The sequence below is a fragment of the Culex pipiens genome, chromosome 2 (assembly GCF_016801865.2).
Source record: "Culex pipiens pallens isolate TS chromosome 2, TS_CPP_V2, whole genome shotgun sequence".
Classification (NCBI taxonomy): Eukaryota; Metazoa; Arthropoda; class Insecta; order Diptera; family Culicidae; genus Culex; species Culex pipiens.
Window position 1 is genome coordinate 145,009,035 of NC_068938.1, and position 19,816 is coordinate 145,028,850.

The 19,816-nt window shown below is 35.2% G+C and overlaps 1 protein-coding gene across 2 annotated transcripts in view; it reads right to left on the reverse strand.

Annotated features, from left to right (window-relative positions):
- Nucleotides 1-16,664, reverse strand: part of LOC120423630 (kin of IRRE-like protein 1) — a 366,108-nt gene extending 349,444 nt beyond the window's left edge. For both annotated transcript variants that reach the window (XM_039587499.2, XM_039587498.2), the window contains exon 1: nucleotides 16,073-16,664. In XM_039587499.2, the coding sequence (XP_039443433.1) occupies nucleotides 16,073-16,130 (58 nt within the window). In that variant the 5' untranslated portion in view covers nucleotides 16,131-16,664. The remainder of the gene's footprint in view (nucleotides 1-16,072) is intronic.
- Between the last annotated feature and the right edge of the window lie 3,152 nt (nucleotides 16,665-19,816).

Sequence of the window (19,816 nt, forward strand, 5' to 3'; positions counted from 1 at the left end):
ATACATTGCTAGAAACATGGTTTATATTTACCGATTATTTTGCAGGATATCGTGTTATTTTAATTATGTTTAAATCCATTATTAAATAATAAAGTCCTTTATCTAGTGCATAAACCAACTTTAAAAGCAAGTGAAATATTTTCTAAACATTTCAAAAACATCACTACAGTCAAGTTCAGGAACTTTTTTGTTTGCTCAAGAAATCCAAAAAAAACGGAACCTTCTCAACCCCAAACAAGCAACAGCATCAGCTACCAGGAAGAACAACTCAGCGCACACACACACACACACACACACACACACACACACACACACACACACACACTCGTAAAAAGCAACTTCCGAGGGCGCGCAACTTAATTAAGCTGCTTGATCCTTAATTTTTGAAAAACTGTGCGCGAGGCTGCCACGCCCTCTCCATTTCGGGCAAAACATTAGCTCTCAGTGCCCCCATTCATGTGGGTGTTTCCGGGTGCTCGGTGGGAGGTGGTTTTGGCGCTGCTCGCGAACAAGAAACTCAATTTGAATAAAGATAATGAGAATTTCTACGATTTTTTTCTTGCTGCGACTGTGCTAAAGGATGCCAGTCCCGTTTCAAGGATCGTTTGCCGAGATTAAACAGAGTGCGTTGTGCTTTTCTGCGAGTCTGGAGATTATAAAAAAATACGCGGGGAGAAAAAGATCGTCAAGTTTTAGAATGTTGCACGAGCTCTGGCAGTGACATTCACGCACATGGCTTCTCCCTCTGGGTTGGAGATTTATAGTGCGAGACATGAATGAAAGTTTTTTTGGGAGGACTTCCAGTTTGTTTTTTAAATTGTTTAAAACTAAATTTACCTTTTTAAAGGTTTTTATTTCATCATTCAGAACAGTAAAAGTTAAAACAAGGCTTATTTTCAACCAAAAATCAGTACAAGTTTTCCCCTTCTTGTAAAGTTTGCCCAAAGCACGTAACTTCCGGAACATCACGTCCCCTCGTCGTCGTGCCAAGGTGGATGGATTTTGGTTCAAGTCCGCGTTCTTCTCTCCTTCCCCTTACGGAAGTGTTTTATTTTATAATAATAGGCTCAAGTTGGGTGTGAAATTGGTGTCATGTGGAATTTTAAATGAGCAAAAGTGGATTAGCTATGCAAGCGCGGCGAAAAAGTTTCAGCCAGGTAAGCTCCGGATTACGCGCTTTTTTGGGCTTTTTGGGGTGGATTCCGGGAGGTTGTTGTTTGGTGACGAGTTTGAGAAGGATTTGTGACAGCGAGAACATAAAATTTTTGGAGGGATTTAGCAAGCTGGAGGGTTATGAAAATTATGGTTTGGCTTCTACATGATTTTAGTTTAGCATGGCTAGCAATCAGTTTTTTTCATTCTCTAAATGAACATTTCTTCTCTAAGGAGGTGAAATGGGAAAATCGTAAAAAAAAGAACGACAAAAATTGGTTCTGGATAAAGAGAAAAAATATATTTCCATAAGGATCTTCTTAACAACCAACTAGAAGAAGCCTCAGATAATTCAAGAAGCTCTCCAACTCTAAACTCCCCAAATCCACAAATATAATTTTCACCTGCCACGTTAAGCCCCGGAAATCGCAAAGGTCATAAAACAAAAAACTTTAAATTCAAAATTCGGGAAGCCTCTGGACTTGGGACGAGGCTAACACGTGTTGAAAACTTTTCATCTCCCGACATCGACGGCCCAAGGCAAACAGTCCGCACCGGACTAAATTCCAATTAAAATGAGCCAATAAAGACGTCCCAAGTGGGAAGCCTTGTTTATGTGTTTAATAAAATGGAAACCACAAGCGAAGCTTCGTCACGTACAACATTTTGGGTTTGCCAGGCAGATTGATCATTATTGTTCAAATCGGAAAAAAATTATATCAAGCAATTAAAAAAAACCAATAAACAATCAGAAGGAATTGAGGAAAAAAGATACACACATTGATTCAATTGAAAAGAATTCCTTTAAAATTGATGAAAAAATGTGTAAGAGTTTCTTAGTCTTGAAAATTGATAAATTATTGATAAACAATTGATTGAAAAGTTTCAAAGCTTGTTTTTTGTTTTTTGTTTTTTGTTTTTTGTTTTTTGTTTTTTGTTTTTTGTTTTTTGTTTTTGTTTTTTGTTTTTTGTTTTTTGTTTTTTGTTTTTTGTTTTTTGTTTTTTTGTTTTTTTGTTTTTTGTTTTTTGTTTTTTGTTTTTTGTTTTTTGTTTTTTGTTTTTTGTTTTTTGTTTTTTGTTTTTTGTTTTTTGTTTTTTGTTTTTTGTTTTTTGTTTTTTGTTTTTTGTTTTTTGTTTTTTGTTTTTTGTTTTTTGTTTTTTGTTTTTTGTTTTTTGTTTTTTGTTTTTTGTTTTTTGTTTTTTGTTTTTTGTTTTTTGTTTTTTGTTTTTTGTTTTTTGTTTTTTGTTTTTTTGTTTTTTTGTTTTTTGTTTTTTGTTTTTTTCGACGACGAATCATTTTACCAAAAAACTAACCAGCATAAACATATCCATTTCTGATTCTGATATCTCCAAGTTTCAATTCAATTCAACTTGAACAATCCTTTCAGAAAGTTATACCTTACGGCACCTTTGAACCCTTGACCACCTCTTGTGTGTTCCAATATCAGCTGTGCAATAAGATTCTCTTCCAGACTGACCACCATAAAGAATCTGGAGCACTGAACAAACTTTCCCCCTCCCTGCACAGCAGCTGTCATTGATCCCGGGAGTTTGCGGTAGGGGTTGAAAACTTCTCAACCAAGTTAGATTAAAAAATAAACAAAAACGCCACCAAACTCGACCACACAGATGACAACCTTCCAGCAAACAAGCAGTTAAACATATCTCGAGGTTGTAAGCTTTTGTGTGTTTATTTCCAATCGATTCATCGAAAACCATGCAATAACTGCAATTCCAAAGTGACACACACACAAACAGTTGGAATTTTACAGTAACCAGCATCCTTTGTGGAAAGTCCTTGAGTTTTCCTCTAGCACACACATAGAAACACGTGTGCGAAAGGAAGAGGTGAGCACGTGTGTCGCCCTCGGAGGAAAACTTTGCTCTGGCCACGTGTTCCCGACCAGGTGATCGAGTTGTTACTCGCCGGTCCAGAGAAGGGGGTGGCAACATCGGTGGGTGGTAGTTGATTTATATTCCATTTCTTTGAATTGAACATTTTTGCCTGATGCAGCATTCCAGGCGCTTTTGGTCATGGTACACGGAAAAATACACAAAATAATTCATTTCATCCGTATTTACTTAAGCTTTACGAAAATTTCAGTAAATTTCAAAATTTATTTAGAAAAATCTTACAAATTAAACAAAAACTATTTTTTCAGTGTTGAAAAAAACTGAGTTCATGTGTCCTTTCCTCCCAAAGGATTCTTCCTTCTTTTTTCTCGTTTGTAGCAAGGTGCAGAAAAAGCTATTCAGCATTCCAGCACGCTAGACGACGGTTCTGCAGCTGGCAGCAGCGCAAAGGGATTTCTTCCCAAGCTCCCAAGTTTCTGCCAGTGCCAGGATCAGCTCGCAGCCCACAGCAGGGAGTTGAGCTGCTGAATTGCTTTGAATTCCTTTTGTTACTGCAAAGTAATGGTTGGGGGTGGGGGTCTCGTTGTGGGTGGTGAACATTTATATTGCTCAAAGACACACACACACGTGCGATACGTTGCACACATACATAGCTTTGCGAATGAGCGTGTAACGTTTTCGTGTTTTTGGTTACAGGTGGACTCTGCTATGGAGGCAATTAAGTTGTTTAATGTTATGCATCTTAAATAAGGAAAAAAGAACAAAAAAACACAGTTTGAGGAGGTTGTTCAGTTTTCAGATTGTTTCGAAAAAAAAAATATAATGATTATAATATGCATTAAACTCACTCAGTTTAATGAGTAGTTCTTTCCGTTTTCACAAATTCACAAAATTGATTTGGATGAAACTTTGTCCTTATATTTCCTATGGGTCATTCCACCTCAAGTGTGCACGAAAAAATGCAAATTTGAAATTTACCTTCTCCGATCCTGCTCAAATTTGACAGGGCTGTTGATACTATCAAAACATGCAAGAATCCCGCATTTCATCCAAATCAGACCATACCCTTCATTTTTGTACCTCCCCAAAAATCGAGATTCTGGCGATTTTTGAGCGAACCTCGCATTTTCAAAAGGCGATAGCTCAGGAGCCACAAATCTTAGAAGGTCGGTCTTGGACTCAATTTTGAAGGAAATTGGGCGTAGAATCCATCCGAGATCAAATTTAGATTAAAATATATTTTTGCTATCTGTATAGCGCAATTGAAAACTTTAAATTGCCGTATCTCAAAACACCCCAATTTATTTATTTCATTTGACCACACCATCGTATTCTCCGGCCAATTTTACATAATAATCACTTATTGACAGAAATGAATATTGTTTTTGTTCCAGAGATATCGAATTTTAAAATTTTAAATATTTGAGATTACCTAAACAGCTACATTCGCCGCGTCTGCTAGAATCACACCACCACTCCACATCCATATTTGCATCATTATGCACTTTGGTTTAAAATATGTTTTTTAGTCTCCTAAAACATACAAAAATCGAATACTGAAAATACGTATTTTGAGAATTTAACTTAAGTGAAAAAAGGTTATTAAAAAAATCTCCAACTTATTTTTCCGTGTAGCATTTTTCCGAAAAAAAAACTACTTTAATTAATCATTTTTATTTTGTAATAAAATCAAACATTATTGAGTTCAAGCACAGCATTTTTCGTTTAATCAAAGCATAAAGGCCGAGGTAAATATTTTTCACAGTTTTTGTCTACGACTCTGGCTGGAGTTGAGGGGGGGGGGGACCAAAAAATAAAATAAATATATAAATTGAAATAACCAGCCATAGTTTCAACATTTGCTTGACAAAAGTGTTCTAAAATGCATTGTATACTAGCTCAGTTTTAGAGCAATCATAAGTTTTCAAAATATGTGAGAATTGATAAAAACAAAAATTTCAGCAAAAATTTGAATAGTTTAAATCAACCCAAACCCCAGAGGGATGCATTTTAAATTGTTATCAGTTAATCGCACGTAAATTTTCATTGAAATTTTAACTTATTTGAAAAAAAAATTTATTTTTGCCCCCTCTTTTGGGGACCGACTTTGAAAACATAAATTTTACCAGCCTAATAGAAATATAACTATTTATAATTTATATTTATTCCCAAAAAAAACTGGAATAAGATGTCCTTCGGGTCATGTTACATTCAAACGATTTTCTAAACAAAAAGTATAATAAATTAATTTTTAAACCATGGTTACAGTTCAAATATTTTCATAATTTTGCAAATATCAATGAAATTGTTTTATTTTTTTCCAATCTGATCCAAATCAAAACTAAGCAAAGAAAAGTTAAATTTTTGATTTAAATCGAGAAACAAACGTTTTGTGGAAAATTGTATGCCACCTAGGCAATCCTTCTATTTATTTTTCAGTTTTCTTATGAGGACAACTTTTTTTAACTTCTCTATAAAAAGAAAATTTCACGGTCCAATTAATCCACACACGCTACAAAATTTAGTCATTCGCATCCGTTTGAGTGTCAATAAAAATGTTAAATTTCCGATTTCAAACCGTTTCGTAATGTAGTTGAACAAACAAACCTGAATTTGAGATTTCTCAGAAAAAAACAAAATAACAGATAATTTTAACCTAATGAATCAATAAATTTGTTATAAAAGATCATGAGGCTTTAAATTTTTTAAGAAAGATGTTCAAGTTTGATTCCGGTCTGTGCGTTAAAATACTTATTTTATTTAATAAAAAGCCAAAAGTAAAGTAAATTTGTTGCCTCTTGATTGAAAACTGTGGAAAAAGTATCATAACTATGCATACATATTTGTAAATACATTAATTGCAAATGGGAAGACGACAAAACCTTAAAATCGAATTTACATTTGCTGAAAAGTACACAGTTAAATAAACATGGTAATATTACATCTGGGAAAGGGTACATCTTTTATGTCAGAAAAAAAATGTGTAATTTTACCCTGAAAATGTGTAATTTTATCACTTTTCTGGTGTTATGTCACTTTTTCAGTCTGAATTGACGTAAAATAACATCTCAAAAGAGGTAATATTCAACCTTCCAAATTCACACCTTCATAATTTATACAATTTTTTACTGTGTAAATAAATTTTCTCAGTTGGACAAATTTCAAACTTTTTACTACAATCCTCTTCTTTCTAAATTTATTTTTTTCAAGGGATTTTATTTATAACAATTATGACAATAAAATCAGAAAATGCACTTTAAACAATATCTTTTTGAATATCTAAAGCTCTCGTCATAAAAAAGCCTGCTCAGCTACTAACAATTTTTCACATGAATCATCCTGAGCGCAAATTTGCCCTAGTAGCAAACAAGTTGCACAGCAGTTCATTAAACTGCCCGTTTAACTGAAAATTGTTAATCAATTGTTTTTAAGAACTGTTGTCAACAAGTTTGATACAAGGGTGCGATGGTTTTTTTTTCATGTTTTATCATTACTTTAGTTTATTGAATCAAACGTGTCATGTCTGTTTTTTAAAAATAAATCTAGTTTTTTTTTAAATGGTCCTATAAACTATTGTCTTTCATATGTTTATAGAACCTATTCAAAAAAAAAATACTTAAAAAAAATATCTCAGGAATAAAATAACCAACTACTTATTTTTAAATATTTGCAGATTAAATTGGCAATTCGATTTGTTTTGATGAAAACATAAAAAAAATCATACAACTATTTGAATCTAGAGTGAATGGCAAACCTATAAAAACTCACAAAATAAAACAAATCTTCGTAACCAAATCCAGGGCCACCTTTTCTATTGGTTTGCGCTTGCTTGTCGTCGCTGTCGAATGAAAAAGGGATTAGGTGATGAAAAAAAGAGCTTTTTTGTATGCATCTCAGCTTTGCACCACCCACCGGTGTGTGTGTGCTTGTTTAGGAGGGGAGCCAGTTTGCATTCTCCTACTCCTTTGTGACGAACGATGGTTGCAAATTTGATCATGGGTGGGTTTGTGGTTGCCAGGGGACTGGAAATAAAGGATTTGTAACTGTTGCGCAAACACTTTACACAGCACAAACACTTTTGCACGGTTCAACACAAATCCAGCGTAAGAATAAAAAATAAGTTGATGAACTTTTAGGATTTTGATTTGAGCCCTACTAAATAAATTTACAAAAAATCCCCATCCAAAATTTGTTTTTCAAGATTTGCTTTCGTGGAGAAGTCTGTATCATTTGATTTTCATCCCGTCGACATCATCCTTCTTTTTTATATTGTTCTCCTTGTAACCCACTTGTCAAATCCGTGGCGTCATGAAAAATTAAAACTGCAATGAAATAAAGCAGCGGCACTGAGCTGCAATCGTGTACTTTTCGAATTTGCGGACAAATTTAATTCCACCGGCATTAAAACCACATCCTTTTGCCAAGGATCACTTTACCGCAAAGCCAACCTCTGTCAGGTGAGTGAGCAATAATTAAATAAGAGATTAAATTTTACGAACCTCTGCTGCTGTGAGCTGTGCAACCATTTTCACCTGAGGGATGGTGGTTTTCGTCTTGTGTTATGTGGGAACCAAACCACCATCGTCGTCGTCGACGAATGTCAACATAAAGTTTATTGGAGTTTAAAGTGAAGGAGTGATGGTTTTTCAAACTCAGAAAGTGAGGGATTTTAATGCTCGACAAGGATCATATGACACTTGAGAAGGGATTGTTAAAGCTTTTAAAAAAGGATTTAAAACCGGTGTCGTGAAGTTGATTTAAGGAGATTTATGGGTTTTACATAACTTGGTCGAAAAAGCAATTTGGTGGGTGGTCGGACTACCTCAATCTGCTCAAGAGTTCAGCTGACCAGATATTTTGAACATAATTAAAAATTCTCAGTGGTACTTCCCCTGTGTGGCATTTTCAATATCGATGCATCATAAAAGCACGCTTCCGTCGTTATTCGTTTCTCAAGGATCATAAACCTTTGGGGGTAAAATTAAACGCATAAACCCATGGTATTTGATAGATTCAATGTAGACTGGAACTATAAAAATCTGTAAATCTTCAACATTTCTTTTAAAAGCGCAACAATTTTTGCAAAAATGTTTTTTATTATATTTTGTTCCGATATTTTTTTCCAAAAACTCTAAATAATAACAAGCTCAATTTTTAATCTCAACTTGGAAAGTTGTTGTTAGCCTAATTTTACCTGTTGCATATAAGGATTACATGAGCAAGAATCCCTGTCATATTATATGTTATTAAAAGGTTCGGTAAACTTTCAAACATTTTCATTGGATAAGATTTTTGTATGATTTATGAATGTGACTAAGTATAAAAAGTATTTTCAGTTCAATTCAATTCGGTTTTATTGGTGAATAATCAAGATACAATAAGTTCTTTTACAGTTCATATCAGAGTTTTGGAGTTCCTTTCAACTGTGTTGTTGCATCATAATCAAATTTGGAGTAAGAGTAGGAAAAATTAAAAAAAAAACTTTCAAAAATTGCAGAGGTTTGGGGATAGAGGTAGAGAAAGCTTATATCTATAAAAAGTATTTTCTAAACATTAATTTAAAAACAAGCAAAAAGTTTGATGAAATTGCCATGCAACTAAAAGCTTTTCAAATTATGCAGTTTAAATATTTATTGACACTTTAAGTTAAACTTAATGGAGAATAAAAAACTTTTAGCAATTAAAACGAGTTTTTAAAAGTTGTTTTTTTTTCGCAAGTAATTAAATGAGCAGTTTTTTCCAAAACTGGCTATCTCATAAAAAAATTAAATTTATTCTATTAGTTGTAAAATACTGTTTCGAGGGCATTCCTATGATCAAACCATTAAGCTGCTATCCAAATAAAATTGTGTGATCTTTTCAACAAAAATAATTTTTAAATTTTTAAATTAAGCTTTATTTTGGAAAGGTCCACCAATTTATAATTTTCTTAATTTTATAAATAAGATTAAATTATACAAATTTAGAAATATTAGATATGCAAATTTCGCAAAAGTTTCAATTTTTAACATTGAAAACAAGTGACACTTAACCCTTTCCAACCCAACCCCGCATCTAGACGGGCTTCGATCTAAAAATTCGCCAAAAATCTATATTTCAACCATTTTTTGATCTTAAAATAGTATGGAAAGAAGAATTCTTAAAATTTTAGGAAAATTTATGGTTGGAAGTTTGATTTGTTTTATTTGACTTAGCCAATGTTTTTAAAAATGTAACTTTTTAGGGGTCAACTCTGGCTGTATTTTTTATTAACATTTCCTATATTTTAGGTAAAAAGAAGTATGCAGTATGTTTCGTAGTGTCCTAGATTGTGCTTCTACGCCTTTTTCTAACAATTTAATTAATAATGGTGCCATTCTATAGCAGAAAATGTGAAAAACGAGCAAAAAATGTAAAAGTGACTGTATCAACATGATAAAAAATAAGATAGGCAAAATGTAATGATAGGAGGTGGTAAAATAGGCCAAATACTATCAAAAATAAACATAAACTAAACAAGATAAATGCAAATTAAAATACTAAAAATGAAACAAGAATAACATTAGACAAGAGAAGTAAAGTATTTCGTTGAACAAAACTTGCTCAAAATGACCTCCTGAACACGGGAAAATGAAAATGTCGAAAAAAAATTTGAGCGGTAGAGGGTTTAAAAAAAATCATCGATTCGAATTATGTGTGAAGCCTAATTTTCAATGTTCCAGAGAGATGTTCTTTCACAAAATATTTTAAAAGTGCAAAAATTTGAAATAAAAATGTTTCATTGAAAATAGTTATTACTTAAAAATGGTACATTTTATCGAAAAAAAAAATGAAAAGCACGTTTCGATTACAAATTTGATTTTGATTAAAGAAATACTTTAAAAAAAAATTTGTCCAGGTTTGATATTTTCCTTAAAAAAACATATCTTCTGAACCTGATTTTGTACCATCACGTTCTTGACTCAGAAGATGTCTTTTTTAGTCCCCTAAAACATATTAAAAAATATCCAATATTCAAAAATACGTTTTTTTGGGAATTTAACTGTTAGTCATAAAAAGTTAAATAAAAAGACGAAATTTATTTTTCCTTGTACCTATTTTTTCCGAAAATTCCTAATCAAAACCTATTACTTTGCCGAAGAAACCAAATTGATCAGAAAATCTCTTTTCAAGACGCAGAATTTCATACATCTACATACCCATTTTGTATGATCATCCTTCAAACTTGTATGGAGACTTGTATAGGAAAACTAATGCTGCAAAATGATTTCTATTAACACAGGGAATGCATGGACCAAGTTTCAACCATAAAAACTTATGCGGGCTTACTCAAGATTAAATTCAAAGCAGTTTAAAATGACTATGTTTCAAAATACCTTTAAACAAACTTGAGTTCATACAAATAGCAATATTCAATAACGGCTTAGAACTTATTATTGTGACTGATTGGAACAAATCTTGATCAGAATCAACTGGACAAACCCCTAAAATTGAACCAGTCTAATCATCCTAGACCAGCAAACAGACTCAGGAAATTGTTGCAATATCGCCCTGTTCCGTTCTGTCCTGCGCTATCATGGCGTGTGGGGACACATTTTTTTTATGTTTCTCCCATCAAATTTTCGCCACGGACAAGTGACGACGTCCTTTTTCGCGACCATCACCAAAAATATGTTCGCATCATCATCATCAGCGTCGTCTTCGTTCTTCGTTGGAATTTTCTGTCCTGGCCAAGTACTATTTCTCCAGCTGTAATGATAGTTCTTAGAACTTCACGATCGCCATTTTCTCCCCAAGTTATGCCTGAACTATCAAAGTTTGGATGAATGCACCTAGTGGTGAGAAAGGACTTTTCTTATTTTAGTTTTAGGTAATTTTTTAAATGTTTTGAAATCAATTTTGAATTAAACTTTAAAAAATCCAACAAACAAACTTTTTAAGCTTTTTATCCTTAAGAAATGCAATTCACTAGACGCCCACGTGGCCATAATCAATACTTTTACGGTGTCGCCGGTCCGGTCATCGACAGGACACGAAAATGTGTCCTCGCAACGGGTCAATCGTAAATGCGGTGTTTATGGGTTCTACCGTCGTTGGATTACCGGGTTCCAGAAGGGCACTTTTACAGCTCAATAGCGTCAAGTTCATCGCGCGTAGAGTTTTTTTTTTTTCGGAAGTGGTCGATAAATGCGCGCACTCACGAAGAGGTGAGAGCTTTTCGAAGGAGAGCTAATTGGAGACCCGCTGAGTTTGCTGAGTAATCACTGCGATTAGGTTACGCGAGTGAGGGGCCTCCTCGGGGTGTGATTTAAGACTCCAGCACGGCTTGGCGGCTTGAGTGCGTGATTAAGTCGTAGAAATGTTACGGCGCAGGGTGAAACTATTAGTTAGATTTAAGGGCCGATCGTGAGATGGGACTTTTGTACACGGAGAAAAAAGAGTTCCCAAAATCGTGAACAAGCGTTCATGAAAATGGGAACCTCGAACAAAGTGTCCAAATCGCATGGTACGATTTTGAAAAACGTACCATGAAATTTGAACACTTTGTTCGTGGTTCCCATTTTCATGAACGCTTGTTCACGTTTTTGGGAACTCTTTTTTCTCCGTGTATGATGAAGCATTTTTTTGGGATTGGGTATTGAGAGAAGTTGGACCGAATGGATCAAATTTAGACAAAATTAATTTGTAGTCGATATGAATGTTCTAGAGGACTAGACAACTTTAAAAATCCAATAATTTCTAAAAGTGATTCACAAGATGAACCTGATTCTTTTGAACACTTTTCTTATTCTCTTCCAAGATCTTTTCAATCATCAAAAGTGCACATCCAATCGCAATCGAACCCCAAACCGTTCTATTCTTTATACGAAAAAGAAAACCCATGATTTCCTGCTGACAGCACACTTTCATTTCCATGTTTGATGTGTGTGTGTGTTCCGTGCCATCTTCATGCATTTTCCACTGAGCCACTTTTCTTCGCCTTCTCTGCGATGCACTTGCACTGCACTTGCCAATCGAAGGCGAGGGAAAACCGTTTGACAGAGATTTCCACTCAAACGTGATTAGCTCAAACGAACTTTTTTTTGCTGCGTGTGTGTGTGTGCAAGTACGATCAGCTTAAATTCAATTTCCCTCCACATTTGTGTGACTGTGTGAGAAGAGATAAAATATATATTTTCTTCCGATTCCGATTCAAGTCTTGCGAACGTTTATATCTTTTGCCGGAAATGAATCTAATTCAGATCCGAATGAGCTTAAAAATTCAACTGATTTCGCAGAAAAAAAATGAAGAAGACTTCATATCCCCCCACGAAAAGGTTTCATTAGAATTCGTTCTGCACGTGCTTTCCGACTCCTTTTCCCAACTTTTGCTCTTGTTTGCTTTTTTGGGAAATGATGCTTTTTCACTTCCAAGAAATATTTCTTGAAACTTTTTCTTCTTTGTTGTTCTACTTTGTCAATATGAAACCGTTTGATTTCATCTCAACAAAGTGGGAACCTTTTTTGCCTTTCTTTATTCTTCGAAAATTTCATTTATTCTAATTCAAATAAATTTGCACAAAAACTCTATCTAGCACAAAATGTCACCATAATTTTGTACACCTACCCCAGCTTCAATTCCACAAATACCAAAAATCACCAGCTGTCATCATTGAATTGGAAAATTTAGGAAAACCCCCACCATCCGTTTTTTATCTCTTCCCCCTCTCTCTCATTTGGTCACGCCTGACAATTTAATGCATATCGAATCGAACGCCGGCCATATTGGTCTAGCCTCTAATTATAAATCCACTCTTCCTTCCCCCCCCCCCTTCTCCCCCTGGTGGCCATGACCACGTTGTCGCCGCCCCCAGAACAACCTAATTAAAACTGCCTCACTGCATAATTTATTGCACCGTGTGGTTGAGCAACGCTCTCCCCCCTGGGGGCGAAAAGCAGGGGGGGGGGGGGGTGGTTGGGAAGTGGAAACCACAGAGTCGTGCCGAAAATTATGGCTATCTGTCATTTGCAGCGGGATATGTAGATAGAGGTATAATTAGAGGAAATAGGGTGGTGCAAAATGTTTTGTCTATTGGCACCAAATTTATATCCTCATTCGTTCTTGTTTCAAAACTAATGGCCAGCCTTTCTCTTTATACACGAATCTCTCATTACTGAATTATTCAGTTAATTTACTAAAGTCTGCGCAACTGAAATTTTCAGTTACTTAAGAACTGCGGTGCAAACGCATTTGGCATTGTGGGCCAAATAAGTCTGTGCTTAAAAATGATGGAAGAATTGTGTTCAATGTATTTTTTTATTTCAAACTATAGAAGCATTTCATGCTTAAATAATTTAAATAATAAACTACAATACGAAAAAGCATAAGAAATTGGAACTGAAAATTAAAAAAAATCCACTTGTTTTACGGATGACCTTAAAGTGCAGCCAAAAAAAATCGTTCCAATATTCAAGTTCATTTTTCTACAATAAATCAAGATCAGTTTAAAATGTTATATTTGCTGCTCAGTATTGAGACTGATAGTGTATTTACCTAAATTGTTTTAATCACCATAAATTTTGATTGAATTACGGGCATATCTGACTGATAAAGTCAAACTAAATCGTGGTTTTAAAATTGAGCTTTATTATTATATAATTATTGTTTAAAAGTGAATCTCATTTTTCATAAAGCTGATGTGCCCCTAGATTTTGAAAATTAAAAACTAAAACTAAACCCCCCAGTATTTATAAGTATTTAAAAAAAATATCATTTAGAAGGAATGTTATGAAGGTTTCGGTGCATTCGGCAATGTTGTCTTAAAATAACTTGTTTTTTTTTTCAAACCTTTTCATCAATGATATTTTAATGCCTATAATTAGTTTTTAAGATTTTCGAAAAATAGTTATATGGTTTAAAGAACATAAAAAAGAAAGAAAAATCAAAAATATTTGAATAAATATATAATATTTAAATGGAAATTTCACATAAACATTTTCAAACCAATTTTATTCTAGTGCAAAATTGAATTTGCAATCGAAAGTTACTTTACACCATTTAAAAAAACATAATTTCGAAATAGTTTATTCTTTAAATTTAAATTCATAAAATCACGCATTTTTCTATTTTTCAAAAAGTACCCATGAATGCTCATTTTCAAAAATATTTTTTGTTTTTGTTAGAGCTGATGATAAAATATCGTCTAAAAAACAGTCTCTGAAGTAGGTTTGGAGGAGTTTAGTTTTGGGATAATAAATGCGTGGTCCATGGTTCGATATCTCGTGATGGTGTGGCGGTATGACCTCTTCATATTTCTGAATTTTGAGTAAGACACGTTTTTCGAAACCGTAAAAAGATGAAATTTTTGTGTCAAGCGGAATTTTGTGTAAAATTGGACGCCTGATTCTATGGTGTTCTCAAAATTACAAGAAAAAAAAAGTATTTTTCATCAAAAAAGTAAAAAAAACTGTTAAATATCGATAAATACGTCAATTTAATTCTTAGTTCTTTTCGAATATAAAAAGACCCAGCGATATTATTTTTTAAATCAAACCAATTTTTTCATTGCTCCTGAGTTTAATGAATTTGTCTAAGTCGTGTGGTAGTAATAGACATCAACATGTTATTTGATTTTTTTAAACCTAAACTGAACTGAATATGAACTTCAGGCTTTCCTTAACATCATAACAAATCCAGATTTCTACTTAAATAATAATTGATTTCTGGTGCTTTTTCGAAAATCAAAATAGCATGCCTTCTAATTTCTAAATAACCTTGAAGGATTTTGGAGTGTTGAAAATTTGGTTTGTTATTGATTTTTTTTGTGTATGAAATTTAACTATTTTTTTGTAGCTGATTGGATTTATGACGTTTTGCCTCAATATTGATAAGCATCAAAATTCTCGGGAGTGTCGACCAAATTTCCCGGGAATTGAGATTCTTAAAAATTTCCAATTGACCTGGAATTTTGTCCCGGGAACTCCCGTTCGTCACCCAATTCACGAGTTCACAGTATTTTACGAACAAGTTTTTTTTGATAAAGTGATGGTTTTGCCTATTTTTGACCTGTTTTTCAAAGTTTTAACCCCTAAAGCTCAATCTTGTGCTTTGAAGTATTTTATTTTCGAAAAATTCAGCAAATTTTGCATAAGTATGCCCCTTTGGATGAAATTTTTACCGATTTTGTTTGAGTTGGTGGAGAATGACACATTGGTCATAGGGACTCATGGAAATTTAAGTCTAATAAAAAAGTACAAATGAAATCTATTTTCGGGTTTCGATGAGAATTGCCTACAAGTGTTTCTTTTGGAGAATTTAACTTGCTCAATGTTGATTAACTTTTTGTTGTCTAATTAAATATGTTTGATATTTCGTTCATCTAGGGCATGAGTTGAATTACTTTAAATAAAACAAATCGTTATCTAAAAATTGGAAAACGTTCTGCATATTGGTTAAAAGATTAGTTTAATCAAGTTAGATGTTTAATTTCTCTTTCAAAGCATTTAAGAGTCATCGTTACCCTGACTCTTTTTTGAAAGCCTTTAAGTTTGATATGGTTTGAATTTTACTAGATCTTTTGTAATGATTTTTTTTTTCTGCAGGTTTTCAATATTGTTTAGCTTTTCTTATCGAGATTATTTTTTATTATTGTTTCAATAATAATCATTTTATTAATTTGTTTAGGCTGGTACAAATATTTTTGTAAAAACATGCTGAAATCCAATTAAAATAAATTCCTCTGCGTTTAGAATCACTTTCAACATGTTTGGGTTTAGCAAAAAAAAAAATTTTTCGCTATTATTTTTTTTTCCTCAGATCTTACATTTTTTGAAAACTAATTATTGCAAAACAACTGAACAAGTGTAAAATGCTTTTTTAAACACTTTTTTCATTCAAATGTTGAGGTTATGGCTTGTCATTTAAATTTTTGTATTTTCATTTATTTTTTTACTTCAATTACTCTGATCAAATATTTGCTTAACTTAACGAGTTATTATTAAAACATTGTTTAAGGTATAGTCACTTGCATCAAAAATTAAAATTTTTAGTCTTTGTTTTCCATAATCACCCTAAACAAACCCCATTTTCTATCCCTAACCCACTTACCTATAACATAGACGACAAACACCCAAATATCCAGGGTCAGCTGTATTCGATTCTTCATGGTGTGGCTGCTCTTTGTATGCTGCGTGTATGCTCACAGTGTGCTGACAGCTGCTCCCAGAGGGGAGGAGGGGGGTCCCAAAAAATACTGCGGTGTTTGTTGATGCTCACACTGCACTGCACTCACACTCACAACGGCCGAAAATCCGGCTGCCGACGAGGACAATTTTAATGCACCACCTTTTCGCCGCTTCACGGTTGACTTGGGCACAAATTAACACGATTCACGTGGCCTCACCCCGCCGAAGCCATTGTCATCGTGGGTCACACTTGAAAACTTTCACAGGAAAAAAAGGCGGGTGGTTTCAATAATTTTGGACGATAGTCATTTTTCGTTGGGGTGGGCTTGTTATTTTCCAGGGAAATTCAATAAATTTTCTTCTTTCACTGTGATGACCGAGCACTTGAAATCGAATTGATCCTTTTTTGTTGGAAAGGCCTGTCTTCCTCTTCAAACCATGGACACGATTTCCATCTCAAAGGAAAGTCAGTTCCGGGAAATTTTCTCCTTCACTGGACCATTGGATAACTCCGAGCACTGAAAAGAGAGAGAGAAAAAAAGGAAAACACATGAAGCGGTAAAGTAAACGGTGGAAATTTTATTTATTCAAATTTAAATCGAATCGAAATGGTTCACACCAAAGAAAGAATCTAGAATCGATGCCGAGGCCGTATTCAAGATTTTTTTTTGACTTTCCTTCGATCGTTTTTTTCGAGAGAAGCTGTTTGCACTGAATTTGGACTCAAGTGGCAAATAAACCTCTAGAGAGATGAGGTTTTTCTCAGGACCACTGTGAAAGCTTATCGCGTATCGGGTCGGGTGATTCGACGATTTGGTGTTGTAAAGTGGTGCTGAATGGAGGAAAATTTTCGTAAATATGCGGGCTTATTTGGAAGAAAGACTTTAAACAATATTTAAATTTGTTTATTATAATCTTTGTAATATACCAATTGCAATTTTCCAACTCTATTTTTTAAGACTATTTTTTTAAGTATCCTTGCTATCGTGCCGCAAGCTCCATTTTGACCATAAATAAACAATAAACTAGAGCATGAAATGTAAACAAAAATGAACAATATTTGTTTGTATTTTTGTGGGTTGCTAGGCATTTGAATTTAAACATACGCACCATGAATATCTCTAAAAACAGGCATACTTGAACAACAATAATATCCTCCAGTTGAGAAACAAAGCAGCATTCAATTCCAAAACATGAAGGCAGTCACAGTAGTACCTAGGTAAACATCCAAACTTGAAAACAAAGTGACACCAACCCAGCACAAAATATATAAATTATAACAAACTATCATGTTTACAAACGGTAATCCACTACTAAATGATATCTTTCATAACCTGTATAATAATAAACCAAAAACATCTCAATCAACAACTTTCTCTTCCCGATCAATTTCATTTCTTCCTCAAACTCAATAACAAAATTTGGACAAATCAATCCAAGAAACGATTTGCGCGGACGTTCAGCTGACTTCCGCTCGTCCCACTTCCGGACAGACCAAACACGTTAAATTCATCGGCACGTTCTCAAAACGATTGGAGCATAAACAGTGCATCTTCATAATGTATGTATTACTCTTTCGCAAAATTTGAGAAAACAAAATTACGACCAAAAACCGGCAGCGGAAAAAAGCATGTCCGACCTCGCGTGCGGTTTGCAACGAACTAAACAAACCACCGGTTGTTTTGGGTACAAACTTGCTAGAACGATTCTTCGCGAAATCGGGAGTTTAAATTTATTATTTTTTTTATTTGAATATCAATCAATCAAAAACGATTCAACAAATAATTTAATTTTTTAAAACGATGAATGCTTTCGGAGTTTTTGAGAAAAAAAAAACAATCATCAATTTTTTGATTTGAAAAAGAAAATTGCGATTCAAAATACCTTTTCTTCATTGATAATTGAAAATATCTTAACTTTTCGAGCAACATCTTCATCAACATTAAATACTGAGTATGCCCATATATTTTATCAAAATTAGATAAAAAAAATGGCAATAACTCGAAAATAAATAAACCATGAAAAAATGCATTTCGTTCGATTTTTTTTGGGTTTGTTCCAATATTTCTTCAAAAATTCATTACTCGCCGGAATTTTTTCAACATTTTTTGCATCATGCAACTAACCTTAAAATTAAACTTAGAATTTATTTTTCCAAGGTAATTTTTTTTTGTAAAGAGGCGTCAGTTTATACAAATACTTGTTTGAAAACTGTAACCATAGGAACCAATGCTGAATAAAGGCTTCTAAGCACAGTTCGCTGACAGACTTCAAGCGAGATAGAAGTGTTTCTCCAGTGGCTAACGCATATTGTGCCTTCTGTGAAAGCAAAAGCTATTGTTTGACTGGCATTGTTTGCCAGGGATTTTTTCCTTTGTGGAATTTTTCGGGACGTAGCACCCAAAATGGAACCGAAACGGGAATTCACCATCAAGCTCCGGTTTGGGGCTGAGGCCCGGAATCCGAACAACGCGGAGATCTTCAAGTTCTTCAACAAGCAAGGATGGACCAGCGAGGACTTGAGCGCAATGTACCGCGACGACCACAGCGTGTTCGTGCGGTTCAAAACGGAACCGATGATGCGCGGTGTCCTGACCAAACTGGGTCCGCGAGTCAAGTTCGAACCTCCCTGGAAGTGCAAGTACAGGCGGCCGCAGGTACGTTCAAGTACGTCCGGATTTTCGGACTCCCCCCGGAAGTGGACGATCGGCACATCGTTACGACGATGTCCAAGTATGGTGCCATCCAGCAGTTGGTGCGGGAACGGTATTCGGTGGAAACTGGTTTCCCGATCTGGAACGGGGTCAGGGGCCTCCACATCGAGCTGGTGTCGGAGATCCCTGCGCAGCTGACAATCCAGCACTGCAAGGCAAGGATCTACTACGACGGATTGCAGAACAAATGCTTCGGGTGTGGGGCACTTGATCACCTTAAGGCGACCTGCCCAAAACGGAACAGTGTCAACAAGCGGCTGGCCGCGGCGGCGACACCAGCTGGCGGATCCTTTGCTAGCATCGTTGCAAACGGAACACCTGTAGAACCGGTGGGCGCATCGCCCGCATCTGGAATGGTGGTACTTAACCCCAAACCCCCAGCACCCATCAGCAAACCTAACCTCGAAGACCACGTGGAGCCGGTTGCTCCAGAGTTTACGGCTCCTGCAGAGCTGCTTGCGCTGCCGCAGGGTGGAGAGGACGAGGTCGCGGAGGAGAGCGGCGATCAGTCCATGGACGAAGACGACGACAACCAGCAAAACGAAGGAGAAGTTTCGCCAAACGGCGCAGCTTCGATGGAGACGGACGCCGCCTGGACTGAGGTGAAGGGTAAAGGCAAGAAGGGCAAGGGGAAGCGTGGTCGTCCACGAAAGCCCATCGAGTCGGACGCATCCGAGTCAGATGCGATAGGAGGAAAGCAGTTCATCGTACCAGCCCAAGGTGCCGATCTGCTGGCGGCGTTGGCGCTGCCGAAGCCGACGGGACCACGAACGAGATCGGCTTCCGAGCAGCGATCACCACACGACAACAAGTAAACTATTTCATCGTACCCACACTCCTTTTCCGGATATGACCTTTGCCCACCAGTACACTGACTCTCTTCGGACACCTTTACTAACACAAACGATACGCCAATACTAACCCATACTAACCATACTAACATATACTAATAC